Genomic DNA, 18711 nt, shown 5'->3' with positions numbered 1-18711 from the left:
GGGCTTTAACTTTTCAATGTACAGTTGACCCTTGAACAACATGGGCTTGAACTGAGTGGGTCTATTTACAGGCAGATTTTTTTTTCAGTAAACACAGTAGACTGCTATAAATGTACTTTCTCTTCCTTATGATTTTCTTAATAACATTTTCTCTTGCTTACTTTATTGTAAGAATACAGTATATAATACATGTAACATACAAAATATGTGTTAACTGACTGTTTATGTTATCTGTCAGGCTTCTGGTCAACAATAGGCTATTAGTAAGTTCTGTTTTGGGAGACTCAAAAGTTAAATACAGATTTTCAACCACAGAGGGTTGGCACCACTGCTGTCCAAGGATCGACTGTAGTCGCAAACATGTGGGCTTTGGAGTCAAAGTTCTCAGATTCAAACCATTTTCCTCCATGGGTGCATAACCAGGGACTTTCTCCCTGGGCTTCCAGTTTTCTCCTCCGGAAAAAAAAGGGTGATGATGGTATCTACCTCAACAGGGTCACTGTAGGGATTGATGCGTTTATATTTGTGAAACACATAGCACTGTGCCTGCCACATAGTTAGCACTCAACAAATCTAAGCTATTATTTTTCCATCATCATTTAGCTAGCTATCCTAGATTCTGCCCCAAATTAGTTTCTCAGGGAATTTAGAAAACATGAAAGTTGATGGTATAGTAGGTTGAACTGTGGCCCCCAGAAGATTGTCCACTTGGGACCTGAGAATATGACCTCATTTGAGATAAGGGTCTTTTGCAGGTATAATTAAGACAAGGGTCTTGAGATGAGATCATTCTGGATTAGGATGGGTTTTTATAAACCAATAACAAGTGTCTTTCTGGGACATGACAGAAAAGAAGACAAGGAGAGACACAGAAGAAAGCCACATGAAAATGGAGACAGAGATTAGGATTATGCTGCCACAAACCAAGGAATATCAGAAGTAACCAGAACTTGGAAAGGGCAAGGAAGGATTCTCCTCTAGAGCCTTGAGAAGGAGCATGGCTCTGCCAACATTTTGATTTTGGATCTCTGGTCTCTAGAACTGTAAGAGAATACATTTATGTTGTTTTAAGCCACCAAATTTGTGGTAATTTGCTGTGGCAGCCTTAGGAAAATAATGTACAGTTTGGGTACAGTTTGGAACAACCTAAATTTGGTGATGAAAACAAGCCTAAACATGAACTGGTAATTATCATGAGTTCTCCTTTCTTCAGCATACTCCAGGGAACCTTCTCTTTAGGAAGGGAAAATCACCGGCTTCAGGGACTGGAATGTTCGGGCCATTCTGTCCCATCCACTCCCAGCCAAAGACATTTCGGCTAGGAATCTTGAAAACATTCTGCCTTTTCCACAAGGAATGAAGTGGAAGTACTCGATAAGTGGTAGGACAGTGGACAGAGTCAGCCTCTATCTGGCCCCAAAGAAATGGGCAGGCAACACAGCTCTTAGTCCTTGTCCAATAAACACACTCACACTGGTCCCCACTGCCTTTCTGACTCCTGTCTAAGGAGGTCAAAGAGGTCATTAGCCAAAGATTCCAAGCTAAGGAAAGATACCTGGTTGCCAAGAGAGCAACATAATTGTATTTTTTCTCCTAACTCTATGGGTTGTTGCAATTACATATTATGAAACAGATCTCCTTTTAAATGAAAAAAAATATCCAGGTCATCTGCGAGATCCTTCTAAGCCTTTGAAATTTTAAAGGAGTCCTCAGGAGAAAGTCATCAGAGAGATGTCAAATCCACTGATGCCCAGAGAAGTGGTTTTCATTCTTTGCCTCTCTTCTAACTGCTAGAGAAAAATAGCAGCAGACAGAGCAGCGACCGTCAGGGAGGGGTGACTTTTTTTGGAGCAAAGGCCTTAGACAAGATGACACATGCTGACAGGTTCAGCAAATAGTGGATGCTGTCACAATCAGCAGATAACTTCTGTGTGTTTGTGATGTAGGAAAGACTGCGAGTCACGCAGTATTTCAAAGACAGGTCACGATTACTCCATGTGCCATCTTCTAACGTGAAGGTCAAAAGAAAGGGGAAGGTAGTCCAAAAGAGATGGAGGAAGAGCAAGGAGACCTGTGTGCGAGCAAATCAACCACATCCAGGCAGGTCTCACTTCATATTTCCTGACCATGTCCAGAGAACCTATGTAATTATCTGCTTTGTTGACATCTGAGGCTCTCACCTGACATGTAACCAGCACTTCATTAATTCCTAAGTCCTTTGTAACTTGTGAAAGTCACGTCTTCCCTGACTCAGTAAAGGGTTTCTTTTCTTCCCTTATTTTGGGAGTTTACTCAATTTATTTCCAGTAAAGAAGGCTCTAAAGGGAAGAAGCAAGTGAGGAAAGGCAAAGGAGGAAGCCACATATGGTGTTCTGGACCCCAGAATATTCTGAAATGGACCTCATTGCTTAACTGAAGGGAATTCCAGAACACCTAAAACACTCATAACCAAAGCGGGGGAGGGAATCAGAAGCCAAATGTCTTCAAAGGATTTTTGTCATTACTTGTCATTTTCTTTTCTTCATCAGGGAAGAAAATGCTGAGAGGATGAGAGAGAGAGAAAGAACCCCATGAAACACAGAGGTAAATAATCTGAGTGCCTATTTAAAATATGTAAATGCTTAATTTTTCCACTCTCCATCAAAGAGCTTTTCTGAGGAAATGTACATTTTTAGCACTCAAAATTAAAATAGTACACACACATATGTGCTTGGTCAATCCACAATACTTCATAAGAGAACTGCATGATTCTAATTGACAGGGTAATTTTTAAGTAAATTACTTGATGAGTATAAAATGCTATGCAGTATATGCAATTATGCTACATTTTAATTTTTAAACCTCTATCCTTCCTGCCCAGGAATGTCAAGTTGGCTGTTAGGATTGGGACAACAGCAAGTGTTCAGCACATAGAATCACACCAAGGATCTGCTGACTGATTATTGTTGACATTACCTAGTCCAATCTGATTCATCACTTGGGCAGGAACCAAGAGATGGTAAAAGGGCAGGAGGTTACATTAGGAGGAGAAAAAGTTTCAACCTATGTTAGGATAAGAATCCTTGTTGCCCCTAAGATCTTTTTCTAGCAATTGTCCTGTTCCTGGGGTTCACCCTGTCTGGAAGCAGGCAGTGTGGGGCTTGGTTATTTGTGTTTCAGACCTGGAAGCTTCTCCCAAGATGGAAGAAGTGAGGTGCAGAGATTACTAGAGACCAGAGACTTGGCTGGGCACAGAAGCAAGCTCAGAGGAGTCACTGAAGACGAAGTCTATTTAAACACGCACGCAGGCACACACACACACACACACACACCCCTTCTAAGCTGCCTCACATTTACACCCTATGAAATTTTTGAACGGGTGGTCTGTACACAAACATATACTTAAAAAACAGAAAGAAAAAAATATGCCCAAATAGATGATTTCTTATCAAAAGTACATATATCTTGCTAATCAGAAGCCACACCTTAATTCTGATCTTTGGGAAATTATGTGGTCCCAGTAAACAAATGATGAAAAGTAAATGATTTGTGGGCACCTGGGTGGCTCAGTAGGTTAAGCGACTGCCTTCGGCTCAGGTCATGATCCTGGAGTCCTGGGATCGAGTCCCGCGACGGGCTCCCTGCTCGGCGGGGAGTCTGCTTCTCCCTCTGACCCTCCCCCCTCTCAAGTGTTCTCTCTCATTCTCTCTCTCAAATAAATAAATAAAATCTTTAAAAAAAAAAAAGTAAATGATTTGTAAAAAATCAAAGCATACACACAAATCATCCCAGACACCATTTCTCGTTTTCTGACATATTACTGAATACAATACTGTTTTTGGTCCTGCATTCTTACATCGTTTTGAATGATCACCAGACTATTAATTTTAAAAGTCAGTCACTTTGTCTGTTCTTCTAATTGCCTGGACATGTTTTTATACTTTGGAAAAAGCAAAAAGACCAACCCTGACTTGGGCGGGAATCATTTTTGGAATAATGGTGGGTGGTTGTTCACATCTGGATTAGGTATAAACCGATAACATTATGATGATGAACAACACAGAGCCTCATCTGCATATGAATAGGCCTAATCAGAAATGCAAATTGCAATCAGGAGAAATTTTAAGGCTGTGTGATTGTGCAGATAAGGAAAGGCTAACACTTGCACTGTTAAAGGAGTTCAACGGCTGCAGCTCCACTCCGGCTTGGAGCTGCCCAGAGTCTTCCTCTGAATGAGTAACGGGGAGGGTATGAACCTCTTAATTTGCAGCCTGGCCAGGACCGAGCTCCCTGATTGCTTCGTTTTCGGTAACTAGAGGCTTAAGCAGCCAAACAGCAGCCCGACTCTGATGAGAGACAAACAACCAAACCTCTTGTACAAACCCCTAATGAAGACATACAATAGAAAATATACTGGCATTTAAATGCCCTCCAAACAGACCTCTTTCAGCACAATGTCCCATTGAGATGGAAATCGGGGGACGGAGAGAAGGTCTTATGACTGATGCACTTTTCTGATATTTTTTTAGTGCTGCTCTGAGGGGATATGAAAATATAATACAGTTTTTCATCCCCAAATTTTCCTGAATACTCGAGAAAGATTCAAACAAACAAAATGACCAGATGTGATTATATAATTAAAAAGAAAACACCAGTATTTAGACAGATTACTTAATCCAAAACTGCATTTTTAGTCCTCTTGTGCAAAGCACAATAAACAAGTATCTCAGAAAAATCAGAGTACTGAAAATATATGCAATGGTTACAACACGGTCCTATTTTTCCTCGGGATACGCTGTCTTTCAGGAACATCCATCCTCTTTCCTCCTCGACTTCCCCTATTTTCCCCCAAAAGAAATACATTTTACAACCAGGCTTTCTCAGGTTTGGCCAGAAATTGTTTACGAACGATTTATTATCCCTCTTAACCAACCTCTTTCACAAAGAACTAATGAGCCAAGAGCGCCATCTTGTGTCCTACCTTGGAATCTTAAAAAGCGTTTTCACAGGATGCATGTCAAAGAGCGGAGGGTCTCCATCCCCCAGTTCAATAGCTGTGATCCCCAAGGACCAGACGTCACACCGAGCGTCATAGGAAGAGTCATACTGCTGCTCACAAGCAATGACCTATCAGACAAAAGCAAAACACATCAACCCCACTGCCACCTCAGATGTCCTAAAAGACCCTTGGACCATCTTAGCCCCCGCTTAGTTCCCTTGGTTACAATGATATTGAATTCCAGTGATAGTAAGGTATGTGTTATCTAGACCTTATTTGTGTGTGACTGATTTATCATCTGGGTGTTCATTAACTTTTTAAAATGTGTCCTTTCAGTACAATAAACATACATTGAACCCTCTAGGTACCAAGCACAGTGCAAGGGGAGACACAAGGGTGCATACCTCACTGAGCTCGCTCTGACATCCCTTAAGGAAAGGCTTTGTCTGCATCCTTCACCTCATTACCAGCTGCTGAATTCAACAGCAAGGAACAGCTGCTTGCAAAGATGTTTGTTTCCTGCACAAAATCCCCAGGAGTGTGGCCAATTGAGCAGAAAGATGTTTGAAGACTGGAAGACTGATGTGGTTAACATAAAATAGGAACCATTCCCTTCCATCCCTTTTTTCTAAGAACATCTGCCCCCTCCACCAACCCCAACAACTGGTTTGTATTTCAGTAGCAGCTGCTTCTTCTGCTATTGGCTTGACTGGGTACAAGGGCAACAGAACCAGAACATGCCCCTGGGTTTTTCCCTGGTTTGGGGAACATGGAACCCTGTGGGGAAATCTCTTTCCATCAACTTTTTGAGTCAGGAAAAGCCCCTCCACTCTGACTTGTGGCTATCACAGTGGGGCTGGAAGAAGGTTGGGGTAGACCAGAGAATGCGGAAGAACCAGGTGTCCCTATTTGACCTGAAATCGGCCTCCTCAACCAAGGATGACCCTTGGCTACAGGCAGGTAGGAAACTCTGTACTGCTCCAAACAGCCTATGAGGTAGACAAGCGACATCCCCGAAGAGCACTGGGGGGCCAGAGTGAGAGGCCTGCCTGCCCTGATACGCCACCAGAAGCTATTTGGCTTTGATTCTGAGTAAGACGGGTCAACTGGCCATGAAGAGCAGAGTGACAGATTTGGCTTACCTGTTAGCAGGATCACTCTGGCTGGTGTGCTAAGGATACATTAAAATGGGACATGAGTAGAAGAAGCAAAACCAGTTTAAAATGCTACTACAAGAATACAAACTGCAGACAGTGAGAAATAATCAGACTGATTATGTAATTTTGAAGGCAGAGCCAACTAGATTTGCTGACTGGAGCTTATGAGAAAGAGGAGTTGAAGACGAGTCCACAGTTTTTGACTGAGCAATTCCAGAATGGAACTGGTATTTGATGAGATGGGGAAAACAGGAGGAGAAACAGCTTCGGGTTGAAAGGCAGGAGCTCCATTTAGGTAGGACATGTTAAGTCTGAGATGCCAGTGAGAATTCCAGATGGAGTTCATTTTAGCCAGGTGAGTCTTGTACCTGACTAATGACCTGGAGAATAAACGTGTGTTGTTTTAAGCCTCACATGTGCAATACTATAGTTTGCAGTGACAGAAAACTATTATATCTCCTCTTGGCCAGACCCACTTAATTGGACTTGCAATGACAAATATGCCTACCATCTTGCCTGAGACCTGGTGCTTTTGCTCCTATAATTGCCCTCTTACCCTTATCTTCTGGTTTCTGAACTGAAGTATGCCTTTTCATATTCCTACATCCCTGGCCTGATACCAGCCCTATTCTCTGAATAGACTAACCTGCCATAGAATATCCTGCCATTTTAACACGTGATTTTCAAACGTGCATTCAAACTAAAGTTCAAATAATTCCAACTTCAGAAGCAGAAGCCATTGCATAGCCCCCAAAGACCTCCCTTTCATACCCCAAGCAGGTGAGGAACACTGCTATTTTTAAAGATCTCCAAAGAAGGCTATTCAACAGCTTCCCTTTCAGAAATGACATTTCTAAACATGTGGAACAAACATAACTTTAGACCTGTCAATCAGCAAATAGTTCACCATTCTTACACGTTCCTATGAGGGAAAGAAAAATAAGACTCTGTCCTTCTCCAACAAAAGCTACGGCCAATTAAAATTTGAAGTGAGCCTATAGTAAGTAAATGACAAACCACGTCCACTCTAAATGTCCTAAGACAATATGTACTAGCATATCCAATAAAGGATATGGGCTCCAAATGCTTGGGATATTAGAGGGAGACCATGCCAGGGGAAGCAAGACAACAGAAAGTCTCTAGTGCCCAAAGTCCACACCTTCTGGGAAGAAATTCAAATCAACTTCTAGCCATTTTGGATGGGACACAGAAGGCAATTCCAAGAACCCATCCAAATGTGGGAATGGAGATATCCTAATGTTTCGCAGGTGCAGGCATAAAATATTCAAAACATTTATCTGGTTTCAACTTCTCTTTACAGACCTTATCTTCAGTTCTGTCTGACTAATAGAAAAGTTTCTCTTGGCCAAATTCTCCTCCCAAAACTTAGTCTGTAATTCGACAAAGAACTTAAGATCAGCTTTCCAAAGAAGTTTACAGAAAATTTTGCTACTAAAATAATTCACAAATAATTACTGAGTACCCATGAGTCAGGCATGGTACCAGGTCCTAGGGAGAGAAAGCTAAATTCACTCTGAATTTTCTCTTCATAATCTTTTTTTTTTTTTTTTTTTTTTTAGATTTTATTTATTTATTTATTAGAGAGCGAGCGAGAGAGAAACAGCATGAGAGGGGGGAAGGTCAGAGGGAGAAACAGGCTCCCCACCGAGCCGGGAGCCCGATGTGGGGCTCGATCCCAGGACTCTGGGATCATGACCTGAGCCGAAGGCAGTCGCTCAACCAACTGAGCCACCCAGGCGCCCCTCTCTTCATAATCTTCTATGAGGTAGGTGCTCTCATCACTTTGCATAGGTGTGGAAACTAAAGCATAGGGCAGTTAAATAGCTTCCCCATGGCCCATAGCTAGTCATTGTAAGGGTCAGAATTTGAAACCAGGCAGAGACAAGTAAACAAATCATTATAATATGGCAAGTGTTCTACACAATAAAGGTTATGTTCAAAGAATGGCTGAATTATCAGCTTCTGCCCTCATATTTTGAATAAATTTAACCACGTTTCTTGAGATTTTTGTCACTTAAATTCCCATCCCCTCAGAAGGAGTCTCTTTCAGGACCGATCTTTCACAGAAGTAAAAGACCCTTTATGTGGGCTACATGTGTGATGGGATTCATAGACGCACCCTAAGAGGATGCATCACAACTGAGGTCAACACATCCTGGATTCCTTATCTATCCAACACCAAAATCTACAACTATTTCTTTTTTTTTTATTAACATATAATGTATTATTTGTTTCAGGGGTACAGTTCTGTGATTCAACAGTCTTGCACACTTCACAGTGCTCACCATAGCACATACCCTCCCCAATGTCTATCACTCAGCCACCCCATCCCTCCTACCCCCCACCACTCCAGCAACCCTCAGTTTGTTTCCTGAGATAAAGAGTCTCTTATGGTTTGTCTCCCTCTCTGGTTTCGTCTTGTTTCATTTTTCCCTCCCTTCCCCTATGATACTCTGTCTTGTTTCTCAAATTCCTCATATCAGTGAGATCATATAATACTTGTCTTTCTCTGATTGACTTATTTCACTTAGCATAATACCCTCTAGTTCCATCCACGTTGTTGCAAATGGTAAGGTTTCAATTTTTTGATGGCTGCATAATATTCCATTGAATACATATATCACATCTTCTTTATCCACTCATCTGTTGATGGACATCATGGCTCTTTCCATAGTTTGGCTATTGTGAACATTGCTGCTATAAACATTGGGGTGCAGGTGCCCCTTCAGATCACTACATTTGTATCTTTGGGGTAAATACCCAGTAGTGCAATTGCTGGGTCATAGGGCAGCTCTATTTTCAACTTTTTGAGGAATCTCCATACTGTTTTCCAGAGTGGCTGCACCAGCTTGCATTCCCACCAACAGTGTAAGAGGGTTCCCCTTTCTCCACATCCTCGCCAACATCTGTCGTTTCCTGACTTGTTAATTTTAGCCATTCTGACTGGTGTGAGGTGGTATCACATTATGGTTTTGATTTGTATTTCCCTGAGGCTGAGTGATATTGAGCACTTTTTCATGTGTCTGTTGGCCACTTGGATGTCTTCTTTGCAGAAATGTCTGTTCATGTCTTCTGCCCATTTCTTGATTGGATTATTTGTTCTTTGGGTGTTGAGTTTGATAAGTTCTTTATAGATTTTGGATACTAGCCCTTTATCTGATATGTCATTTGCATCTACAACTATTTCTTAAGGAGAAGTAATCCCATTCTTCTTAGCACAGTATTCTCCTTATTTCAAGGTAAAATAAAGCTGAGTTAAGAATGCTTAGATGGTCTATTGGTCTTTGGTTCTCTTGCCCCTAGGAGAAGGCAACCTTTCAAACAGCTCTCTGAATCAGATGTTCTGGTACTCTCCTAAGAAAAGGAGACTGGCAATGGCAAATAAGTATACTGTGCTGAGACCAAGTTTCCCAGGTTCTGTTAAGTCATGTTAAAGGGGTAGAGAGAGACAGGGTGAGATGGCACGGACTCAGGCCCAGGACCCCAAACACTTCATTGTCTCATACCTCTCCACCTCACCTCACTATCACCACACCAAGGAGGAGACATGCCCAAGGCAAGTGTATACACTCCTTGACCTCAAGCCTTTGCTTCAATCACAGGAGTATAAATGATGTTGGTGGCAGTGGAATAGGGAGGACAGAGTAGGCGTAAAAGAGAGCTCAAGGGAAGACCTGTAGGACTTAATATGGAGATGGATTTAATATGGGAGGTTAGGGAAAGGGACACACCCAGGAAGACTGACTTTTTGATCCTGGGTGATCAGGAGAATGATGGTGCCATCAGGGATGTCAGGAGGAGAAGTCAGTTTGGCAGGCAGTATGACAAGTTCAAACTGGGTCTGAATTCTACCCCTCACCAGATGTAGAAAAATCGCTTGTACTCTTGGGAGCTCACTTTTTTCTCACATGTAAATGCAGTAACAAAAGCAAAATTCTATTAAGATCAGAAGCAGAATATATACTAAAGGGTAATGATAAAATACATGTTTTCAGTGACTAATTTTATATTACAGTAAATATATCTTACATTTCAGAACTCTATAGGTTTAAATCTTCCTATTGTTAGTTGCCAACACAACTTGTCAAAATTTGTAGTTTTAATACATAGTTATAAATACCAGAAGCAGATACCAGGTTGTTTATCATGAACTCTAACAAATTTGTGTATCTATCTTAATCAAGTGTTGTGAATTGAAAACCTGCTAATAAATGTCAATTTTATAAAGTATGGATTCTCCAAAGTTGATTTTAAGTCCCACAGCATGTTGGAGGTTGAGATGAAGAGGATGTGCCTTCTGGAATATTCTATGAGACGTGTATGGACTGTTATAAAATGTTTAGTGTACCTGGCAAAGGCTAAGAGCATAGCATTAAATGAGTCAAAACAGAGATAGGGTCCTAGTGCAGTAATTGCTAGTGGCCTAATGGCTCCAAGATTAAAATATTCTCTGAGTCTCAATGAAGTTTCCGAGGTATATAAAGCCCTACATACTTCTGCATAGACGCCTTTAACAATCCTCAAGTCTCTGGCATATCAGTGAGTGTTTATACTGTTTCTGAGTTTTAATAAATAGTTTTATCCACTTGGTGTTAATCTACTATTAACCTCATCATTTTTTTTTTTATGTTTTAAAGGGGCCAGAGCCTTGATGATCTCACCAAAGTTACCCCTGAAGTAAACATAAGTAACCCAGGGTAAGGATTATGTCTTATCTTTCTTCCCTCCCTGTCCACATCAATTTGTGGCACACTTCAGAGAAGCTGTGTTGAAAAATCTTCAGATTGGAATCAGAAAGTCTGAACTCCATTATTTACCAGCTGAGTGCCTTTGAGCAAGTCCCTTGAAAACTCTGAGCTGAGGCTTCTTTAGGTATAGGGCTCTCACTTTCTACATTTATAAAACGGAAAGGTGGGAATGAATGATCTCTGCTATCCCTTCCAGCTCTTATACTCTTATGGCTTTACACTTTCCAAATAAGTGATTTTGGGGTTGATCTCAGAGAGGATAACCTCTCCATGCAAATTAGCTAGAGCGAACAGATTATTCTGGGGTGTGAACCGGAAGGCTGAAACCTTAGAGATTTTATTGCCAATATTTTGTAAAGGGTCTTAAGGTCTATGAAAAGATGCTGGTTGCTGTGATAACGCCTCTGTTAGGGAAGATGAGCTTCAACGACAGAGCACTTGTTTGGATGCTGGTTAATGGAGCATGTCCAGATTCCTACCTTGAAATGAGAACTTACAGCTTTTCTGGTACACTTAGACTACACTGCTGCTTATTTTAGGAAGAGGAAACACACTAATGCTTGGATTACTAGCATTATCTGTGTGTTAGCAGCCACAGTGCCCAATGGCAATAGCTATTTTACCCGGAGGTGGGCTTGAGCCTCCCAAATGTCGGTCATTACCACCTTGGCTGCCAAAAACTTTTCTTTCTGGAAGGGCATGAGAACAAGAAATGTGTTCACTAACCGTTTAGCTCTACTGGTCTTTGGAGCAAAGGCTAGCGGTCAACCCTCTTTGTTAGGGCAGTTCTCCTTAGCCTTCTTCAGGCTAACGAATTCCAAAGTTCCAGACTCTCTAACCCTGCCTTGTCATTCCTTCCAGCCCCACAGAGGGAGCACCTCCTCCACTCTCATGAAGGAGTTCAGGGGGTAAAACTGTACCCACAACTTGATAACACAACTGCTTTGACACATATCATCTCCTGGTCCACCGTTGGGCATGGTCGGCTGATTTCTGTTGAGGACGGGTGACCCTTTCCTCAGTTACCAGGGGAACGGCAGAGAAAAAACCACTCAGTAGCTCTTGGATTGTAGAAAAAGTTTGTAGCTCTGGCTGGTGAAAGAAAATCCCAGAGCCAGGCATTTTCATTCTGGTTTTGCCATTCCCTTACTGGATTACTTTAGCAAATGACCTAATATCCCTACATCTCTTCTTCCCATGCAAACCAAGCAACCCCTTCTCTGGGCCTTGTCTGATTCACTGATTATGAAAATGCTGGTTACCCAGCTTTTTCTGTGGTATCAAAAGTTAATTGTAGATATCATTGCATCACTGATATATGGGTAATATCTATTTTGTTTACTTCTTTAACCCTTTTTGCATTTTCTAAATTGTCTAGAGGGACCATGAATTATTTCTATAACAAAAGCAAATGTTGTCTGTTTTTTGTCTTGAAAATGTAAATAGTATTGAAAAGTTTGCCTTAATTTTCAAGGATGTCTTTCGTTCCTCCAGAGCATTTATTTGCTGTTGGGATTTTTCATCAACCAGTTGGAAGGTTAAAAGTAGTGTCAGTCATGAAACGAGGTACCCGTGAGATTAAAGAAATTCCCTTCCCAACAATATCCCTTTCTATTGTAAGCACAAGGCTACAGGGAGTACTTTCACTTTCTTAGGCCACCACCATCCCATGAAATGCCCCAAGATTATAGTTTCATTTCAGCCTTGACTAAGAGTAGGGCTTGCTGATTAAGCTCTGAAGATAGAGGTAAGATCCACTTTCTATCTCTTGCAAAAAGACGTGGGCTATAGGAACCTGAGGGAACAAAACAGTCTCTCCTCATCTCAGGTCTTCACTATCTAAAAAGAACACCTGTATTAGATGTAAAGGGGTTAAAAGACAGTAACATATGAGCTCCTGCATTCAGAAAACCTAGATTTCTCCAACAAGATATTTAACTTAAACCATTTATCAAATTATATATCAAAGTGCTGCTGGGCTGAAATCTTTTTCAATAATGTGATTTTAACCAATACTTTCAAGCAAGTAGTATTATAGGAGCACCATCTAACATAAGGAAAAATATTTTTTACTCTTATAAAAAATAGCTTATCAAACTTAAAAAATAATAGATGTTATTCAGACTATCTCATTTTCCCACTAATATTTTAAAATGTCATTAAATATGCAGTTAGGTTTGCCTTATATGTTCTGATTTCTCACCTTAATAGAATTGATTGTGTGATCCAAAATTATAATCAAAGCTCGAAATTAAAATTTCACTCAAGTACACAGGCAAAATGTTATTTCAAGAGCTAAATTCAGCTTTAAAATCAGCAAGGCAAATAGACCTAAAGCTATGAATCCTTGCCTGACCTTGAGCCCAAAAATGCAGTCAACACACTGGCAAATAAGATGGGCTGAGAAGTAGGCAGGCAAATAGGATTCCTAATTTTGCTTATGTAATTTATGCAGCATAATTGGTATATGTTACTGATCTTAAAGATTTCTAAAACAGAACTTCTCTGGAACTGGAAGTTGCAGTTATAAATATTCCAATGGCAAATATTATTCATCAGTTTCACATACAAGCATCTTAAAGTGTTACAAGCTGAGATACTGAATAAACATATGAAGGCTCTTCCCTTGGGTGAAATATAACTTCAAGGGAGGATATATTTGAGATTTGCTTGAATATTTTTGCAAAGGGGAGGTGGACTAGAAGAACTGAAATTGATAGGGTTGGGTTTTTTGGGGGGGGTTCTTTCAGAAAACTCAAGGCTAGACTTGAACCTATATTTTGTATACTGAGAAATTGCCAAAAATGGTTTATATTATCTTTATGAAATTCAGGAAGTTCTCTAATTAAAATATAATGTTCTATAAGGCTTTTCTCAGGATTGCTAACATTCAACTTATACCTTTAGAGAAATAAAACAAGGTTCAAATTAATGCCTACACAATACCAACTTCCCACCATGGTAGTGGAGGTTAGAGGTGGACTGGTTTTGGGTTTGAGGCCAGCACACAACACTGATTTTTGCACTTAAATTCCCCAAAGCCCCAGGAATGTGTAACTTATTCTTATTTATGTGATAAGCCCCATACTTAAACTCAGGACCAATATTCACAGAACTCTTTTGTGAAAGGTAAATTAGTGTGCCCACATTCTTCTATGTGTCCTTAGTACTCAAAAGGTTCTGAATCCATGTAAGGATACCGAGAAGACAGTATCTGTGAACCAGGAGGCTAGCAGGCCTCACCAGATACTGAAGCTGCTAACACGCTGATTTTGGACTTCCAGCCTTTAGAACTGTGAGAAATAAATGTTGTTTAATTTAAAAAAGAAAAAAGGCTCTAAAGGAGCACATTTGCTTGAAAACCCAAGATAACCCCACTGCCCTCCCCTGCTGCAGCAGCTTTCCCCACTAGAAATGGATGCTAGAAGGGATCTTAGGATTCATTCAACCCCCTTGGAAACTTAAGTCCCAGAGCTGGGGGTGGGGATGTGACTTGTCCAGAGTTACACAGCTGGTTTGTGGCCATACCAGGAGCAAGCTCCATGGTTCCCCCACTATCCTCCTGAGTGAGGCATCTCCTGGGAATTCTTATTAAACAGGGAATGCTAGGTCATTGCCAAAGAGATTTCATGTACCATAAGCCACAGCCACAGGAACTTCCATTCTGTGAGCATATAAGCACACTCTCCACTTAAGCAGGTGGATTTACTGCCACGTCTCACTTCCTTGCTGCCCCTTCCCTTTACCAGCTAATGCTCCATTTCTACCAGAGTTCAGTTAAGGAAATAATGAGTAGCAGTTATACAGTTCAGTTCATTTTACAGCTTGCTAGGTCAGGTTTAATTACCCCAGTGAGGAAACAGATTCAGAAAGGTTAAGAAACTTGCCCAAAGTCACACAGCTAGTAGGTAACAGAATTGAAGCATGAGCCCACAATAAGAAACTAATGGAGGGGGGTAGTTTTCTCCTCCATAATACATCTGAAAAATAGGAAGGGAAGCAAATCAAATAGAATATCTGAATGCTCCAACGTAGGCATACCTCTTTATTTGCAAGTTGTCTCTGGATTCTATCCTCTCACAGACTGATGTCACCATGCAAACCAGGATGCCCTTGGGAATGTCATACATTCCTACCAGATAGTCATTTCCTTTAACCTTCTAAGACTAAAGAAGGTGTGGAAAAAACCTGGGACATAATACAGTGCCACAAATACTAGTCTCCCCACACCCCACCTGCTCCTGCCTCACTCCCACCCCAAGGCTCCTCTGGGATCCCATTCCGAAGGCTGAATACCCTCCTCCCTTTGCTTCCTCCTCCAGCTCAATGACCATCAGGCAAAAGATCAAATGCAGGGTCTGGCCTAGGCATGAACTCCCTTTCATGGGGCCGAGCCCCTGGGCCCTGGGCAGGCCAGTGGAGGCACTGATGGGAGCATAGCCACCAGGTAACTTGGGACTCAGAGCTCAGGAAGAGCCAAGGCCGGGTCTGACATTCCTTCAGCAAGCACTTCAGCAAACAAGAACAGTTTGGCCCTTCTCACCTCCCCAGAGGGGTGGGAGGACAGCCTGGAAAGCTCCAAATGTTCACAGAGGCCATTATTTTGATACTTCTTGCTCAGCACTGAGTGGGGGATGGTAGGGGTAGAGGGAATATGAGGCTTCTGCTCTGGGCCTCACATGCTTCTGCACATCTGGGAGCTGAAGCCCTCAGAGGGAATTCTATATTTAGACCCACCAGGAGGAGGGTAATGACATGTCACCACCACCTCCAGGGCCAGCCCCCCACCTCTGCACTAACATGACACATGACTCAACTTCCCTGCAGAGCTCCAGCTGAGGGGGGACCGCTCAGCTGGAGCTGAGGTTAAAGACTGGGGCTGCACTCAGTCATTACACCCTTGCCCTGGGCCCTTTACCCACCAGGGCCCCAAGTTCCTGGGTTATGCTTCAGAGCCCTTCAAGGCAGAACCACTGTGGGAATGCAGGCAGGGTCAGCCCAGAACAAGGAGGAAGGGAATCCCTCTGTTTCTTAGAAGCTGACACAGGAGTCTGGAGGGAATCCAGGAACACAAATGGCTACAGAATCTCAGGAATAAATGTCTTGGGGGAAGACACACAGGTCTTCCAGCCAGTGATCTGGGTTCTAAACCCCTCACCCTCACTTGAATCTCCTGAGCAACCAAGGCCTGCATTCCTTAAAGTGAAATGACTGGCACATGGGATCCCAATACCCAGCCATTTAAAACAAAGTCAGGTAAAAATGGACTCTAATGTTCTCACCATTTTTATCACTTCAACCTTACTGAGAGTTTGAAGAGATCCTGCTTTCATTATCAGAGGAATACTAAAGCCATGGAATATGGGAGCTAGAAGAGGCTTTTTTCCCTAAAAACTGTAAATGTTCTCTGAAAAATAGAAGGGAGCTTGGAGGCAGAAACTACCCAAGCCAATCTCTTCTTCGTACAGAAGAGAACAGGTTAGGGAGGAGTGAGGTGCAGACACTATGAGCCACCATTTTTTAAAGCACTTACTATGCCAGGGACTGCACCAAAAATGTTCAGAGCGTCACTTAATTTTGTCCTTTGAAGCTGTTCTTTTTTTTTTTTTTCTTTTCATTTTACCTCTTTTAACTTCTTCCACCTTACTAATCACAAATATTCAGTAACTTGCTTGAGGTCCATGGTTAGGTGGGTAAACACCTACGATTTGCTCCCAGGTCTGACTCCAAAATGTGTGCTCTTAACTTTTCTACCCAAACTGAAGCCATATTAAAATAACTGAACCACAATCACTTTTTAAAAATGAGTGGCAGAGCTAAAACTAAAATCTAAATCTCCTAAATTCTCTTCTGAAGAACTTTGTCATTTTATTTTTTTTGGATCCTTCCCTTGCGTATTAATCACAATGACTTCTAGTGTCATGCTGAATGATTACATTTTCCTCAACAGATTAGGAAGGATAATTCTTACCCAAAATAATTTTGAAATTGAAAAGGTTAACATCTTACCTGGTACACTGGTGGTCACAATTAAACCATTTGCGCTAGTATAGTGGTTAAGAGGAAGGATTCTGGAGCAAAATAGCTGGGTTCAAATCCTGGTGACATCATAATACTTGGTCCAAGGACAAGAACAGTATTTTCTGTGACTTACTTAATCTAAAACATTGGACTAGTAATAGCACTGACTTTATGGAGTTATTGTGAGGATTATAAATGAATTCATTCATATAAAGCAGTGCCAAAAGATGTCTACACCCCTATGTTTACTGCTGCATTATTTACAATAGTCAAGATATGAAGCAATACAAGCGTCCATCAATATGTGAATGGATAAAGAAGAATGTGGTCTTTATATACAATGGAATATCACACAGCCATAAAAAAGAATGAGATCTTGCCATCTGTGACAACACAGATGGACCTGGGGGTATTATGCTAACAGAGAGAAAGACAAATACCATATGATTTCACTTACATGTGGAATCTAAAACACAAAACAAAAGAACAAACAGAGCAGAAACAAGACCCTAAATACAAACCACAAACTCGTGGTTGCCAGAGGGGAGAGGGATAGGGCAATGAGCAAAATAGGTGAAGGGGGGCGCCTGGGTGGCTCGGTTGGTTAAGCGACTGCCTTCGGCTCAGGTCATGATCCTGGAGTCCCGGGATCGAGTCCCGCATCGGGCTCCCTGCTCAGCAGGGAGCCTGCTTCTCCCTCTGACCCTCCCCCCTCTCATGTGCTCTCTGTCTCTCTCATTCTCTCTGTCTCAAATAAATAAATAAAATCTTTAAAAAAAAAAAAAAAAGTTTAAAAAAAAAATAGGTGAAGGGGAGTGGGAGGTACAGGCTTCCAGTTATGGAATGAATAAGTCATGGGGATGAAAAATACAGCATAGGGAATATATAGTCAATGGTATTTTAATAGCTTTGTATAGTGACAGATGGTAGCTATACTCATGGTAAGGATAGCATAACATATAGAGTTGTTGAATTATTATACTGTACTCCTGAAATTAAAGTAACAATGTGTGTCAACTATACTTCAATAAAAAAAATAAACAATAAAAAATCATTTCCTAAAAAAAATAAAAAATAATGCACTTAGTACCTGGCACATAGTAAGCACTCAACAAATGCTAACTCTTATTTGGGAACCAAATCCATTAGCTAGAGCTTAGGAAGCAAAATGGTAATAATGACAATAATATTTCAGTTCTGTACTGTTTTATGGCTTTCTGAGCCCTTCAACACAAAATATCTCATTCGTCATCTCTAGTCCTGAAAGTGTCAAAGGAAATAGCATTATTGTGCCATTTAGCTAGGAAAGGCATAATTAATGAAGGCAAGAGCGGTGCAAAAAGCCTGTGATATTTCTGCATTTGTGTAAGCTTGTTGTTATGGCAACTGTCCCGTGTCAACGACCCTTTTTCAGGCAGAGAGAGACCCAGTCTTGGAGCTGTCGCAGCACATCTGTTTCTCTGCTCAACTGATTAGCTCTTGTTTGCAACAATGAGCAGATGGAAGTAAAAACAAAAAAAAAAATTTTTTTTTTTTTTTTTTTCTAAAAAGAAGCAAATGTTTACTTCATCCGTAAGTCTGCTTTCTAATACAGAAACAGATCTTTAGCTGTTTTAAGAAGATGCCGAGTAAACTGGATCCTTAATATATGGGCCACTTCTCTCCCTGGTAGGACTGCAAATTGTAGTCAACTATAAATTACAGGTGACAGGTCCTTCATGTATGTCTTTTAAAATGATGTGTCTCATGCTCTAGTTTCAGAGTATTCTTCTACTACATCTCTGTG

At 41.2% G+C, this 18711-nt stretch overlaps 1 protein-coding gene across 1 annotated transcript in view; it reads right to left on the bottom strand.

Moving 5' to 3' along the window:
- The window catches only part of MYO3B (myosin IIIB), a 395903-nt gene that overhangs the window by 353453 nt on the left and 23739 nt on the right, over window positions 1-18711 (bottom strand). Inside the window, exon 7 of the mRNA XM_064585824.1 lies at window positions 4961-5106. Coding sequence (XP_064441894.1) covers window positions 4961-5106 — 146 coding nt within the window. The remainder of the gene's footprint in view (window positions 1-4960; window positions 5107-18711) is intronic.

Source organism: Mirounga angustirostris, unplaced genomic scaffold (genome assembly GCF_029215605.1).
Source record: "Mirounga angustirostris isolate CCGP_5_RB_7025 unplaced genomic scaffold, mMirAng1.0.hap1 SCAF_3, whole genome shotgun sequence".
NCBI classification, from domain to species: domain Eukaryota; kingdom Metazoa; phylum Chordata; class Mammalia; order Carnivora; family Phocidae; genus Mirounga; species Mirounga angustirostris.
This window is presented reverse-complemented; position numbering and strand designations above follow the sequence as displayed.